General features: G+C 42.5%; 1 protein-coding gene across 2 annotated transcripts in view; it reads left to right on the top strand.

The window, feature by feature from the left end:
- wdr45b (WD repeat domain 45B) overlaps nucleotides 1-2,500 on the top strand; it is a 15,395-nt gene that overhangs the window by 5,657 nt on the left and 7,238 nt on the right. For both annotated transcript variants that reach the window (XM_081392355.1, XM_081392354.1), the window contains exons 3-7: nucleotides 362-463; nucleotides 681-768; nucleotides 1,680-1,774; nucleotides 1,857-2,047; nucleotides 2,279-2,364. In XM_081392355.1, the coding sequence (XP_081248481.1) occupies nucleotides 362-463; nucleotides 681-768; nucleotides 1,680-1,774; nucleotides 1,857-2,047; nucleotides 2,279-2,364 (562 nt within the window). The remainder of the gene's footprint in view (nucleotides 1-361; nucleotides 464-680; nucleotides 769-1,679; nucleotides 1,775-1,856; nucleotides 2,048-2,278; nucleotides 2,365-2,500) is intronic.

The raw sequence follows: 2,500 nt of genomic DNA, 5'->3' as shown, positions 1-2,500 counted from the left end.
AGATCCGGTGTGAGTTTATGGGATCCGGTGTGAGTTTATGAGATCCGGTGTGAGTTTATGGGATCCGGTGTGAGTTTATGGGATCCGGTGTGAGTTTATGAGATCCGGTGTGAGTTTATGGGATCCAGTGTGAGTTTATGGGATCCAGTGTGAGTTTATGAGATCCAGTGTGAGTTTATGGGATCCAGTGTGAGTTTATGAGATCCAGTTTGAGTTTATGGGATCCAGTGTGAGTTTATGGGATCCAGTGTGAGTTTATGAGATCCAGTGTGAGTTTATGAGATCCAGTTTATGGGATGCAGTGTGAGTTTATGAGATCCAGTGTGAGTTTGCTGTGGACTCAGTGCTTCTCTGTTCTCAGAGTTTCTGGAGGGAGGAGTCGGTCACGTGGAGATGCTTTTCCGATGCAATTATCTTGCGCTTGTTGGAGGCGGGAAAAAGCCAAAGTACCCTCCCAATAAAGGTATATTTCTCTTTGAGATGGACGCTGGTTGGAGGCTTTATGGCATAATTTGCTAAAGTTGTGAACAAGGTAACACACATTTAGTGCATGTTCTACTGAATTAGTGGGTAATTTCAAAACGTATTTGACATTTATGAATCTATTTAGCACAGTTAACACTAACCCTAACCCAGATCTGTAAAAACATATGTTTGCATGTTTCCTGCGTTTGTGTTAGTGATGATTTGGGATGACCTGAAGAAAAAGACTGTGATAGAGATCGAGTTTTCCACCGAGGTCAAAGCTGTGAAGCTTCGCCGTGACAGGTATCTGAACTCAAGCTCATGTTCTTCTATTTGCATTTAATAACCTATTCTTTGGTATAATATTTGTTAGATTTTGATGCTGAAAATATCTGACAGCAGAAATGAGTTTCAAACCTGTATGAGATTCTTTTTTCTGTTGAGCGCAAAATAAGTTATTTTGAAGAATGTTGGTAATCAGACGTCTGACTTAAGCCACTGACTTCCATACTACGAAAAAAAAAAAACTCTGGAAGTGAATGTCTAAAGTCTGATGTCTGATTACCAACATTCTTCAAAATAACTTATTTTGCGCTCAACAGAAGAATCTCATACAGGTTTGGAACAGCGTGAGGGCAAGTAAGTGACAGAACTTTCATTTTTGGGTGAACTGTCCCTTTAAGAAGATTCACCGTCCAATAACACAAGTGCAGTTTGGCTTCTGTAGCATCATATTAAACATCATCATTAGAGCCATAATGTCAGGTCACCTAAAGCATCTTTGACACTGACGGACAAATATTGTACAGTAAAACCAGTCAAATCATCATGATTTTGATACTATAACAAAAACTCTTGTATGAAACAAAACTTAAACATGTTATTGTCGCATAGCATTAAAATATTTTTCATATATGTAAATATTGCTTTTATAAAGTGAAGAAAAAGTGAAAAGTCAGTAATAAAATGAATAGCTAAGGATCGAATTACAATTAATAAATCAAAGAGTGTTTTTAGAGGCTTATTAAAGCGACTGAAGTAAATGTTGATGGTTGTCCATCGCGTCCATGAGCTCAACACACGCTTCAAAATCACACACACAAATAAAAAACAGTGCATTCATTTTACTGGTACATTAGCCAGCACTGTGGAACACACTAATGATGGTCTTTAAGTTCCTCCTTTGAGCTGAATCTGCTTGTTTGGTGTTTCAGAATCGTGGTGGTCCTGGATTCCATGATTAAAGTCTTCACATTCACTCATAACCCTCATCAGCTGCACGTGTTCGAGACCTGCTATAACCCCAAAGGTACGTCAGCGCGCTCACAGAGTTAGCAGCGATGCTAATCAAGTGTAAGATCTGTGTGTTCTCACTCTGATCGTCTCTGCAGGTTTGTGTGTCTTGTGCCCAAACAGCAACAACTCGCTGCTGGCGTTCCCGGCCACACACTCGGGACACGTGCAGATCGTGGATCTGGCCAACACCGAGAAGCCTCCGCTGGACATCCCCGCGCACGAGGGCTCGCTGTGCTGCGTAGCGCTAAACCTGCAGGGCACGCGCATCGCCACCGCGTCTGAGAAGGTGTGTCCCCATCAGATCCTGTGCTGGTTTGCGAATGTTCGTTAGAACAATGGTTTCGGGAAACACCGACTCGTTGAACTTCTAATAACAGCAGAACTTGCAAACATAGCTGGCTAACGATGATTGTGAGTGAGTGTGTGAGTGTTCGGCTAATGGAAGTGTGTGTGTGTGTGTGTGAGTGTGAGTGTGTGAGTGTTCGGCTAATGGAAGTGTGTGTGTGTGTGTTCTCAGGGAACCCTGATCAGGATATTCGACACCTCGGCTGGGCAACTGATCCAGGAGCTGAGGAGAGGATCACAGACCGCCAACATATACTGGTAATCCACACACACTCTTCTCATAATCCACACACAATCCACACACACTCTTCTCGTAATCCACACACAATCCACACACACTCTTCTCGTAATCCACACACACTCTTCCCGTAATCCACACACACTCTTCCCGTAA

The sequence above is a fragment of the Scardinius erythrophthalmus genome (assembly GCF_964197995.2).
Source record: "Scardinius erythrophthalmus genome assembly, chromosome: 18".
NCBI classification, from domain to species: domain Eukaryota; kingdom Metazoa; phylum Chordata; class Actinopteri; order Cypriniformes; family Leuciscidae; genus Scardinius; species Scardinius erythrophthalmus.
Note: the sequence above shows the minus strand (reverse complement) of the source record. Positions and strands in the feature narration are given on the sequence as shown.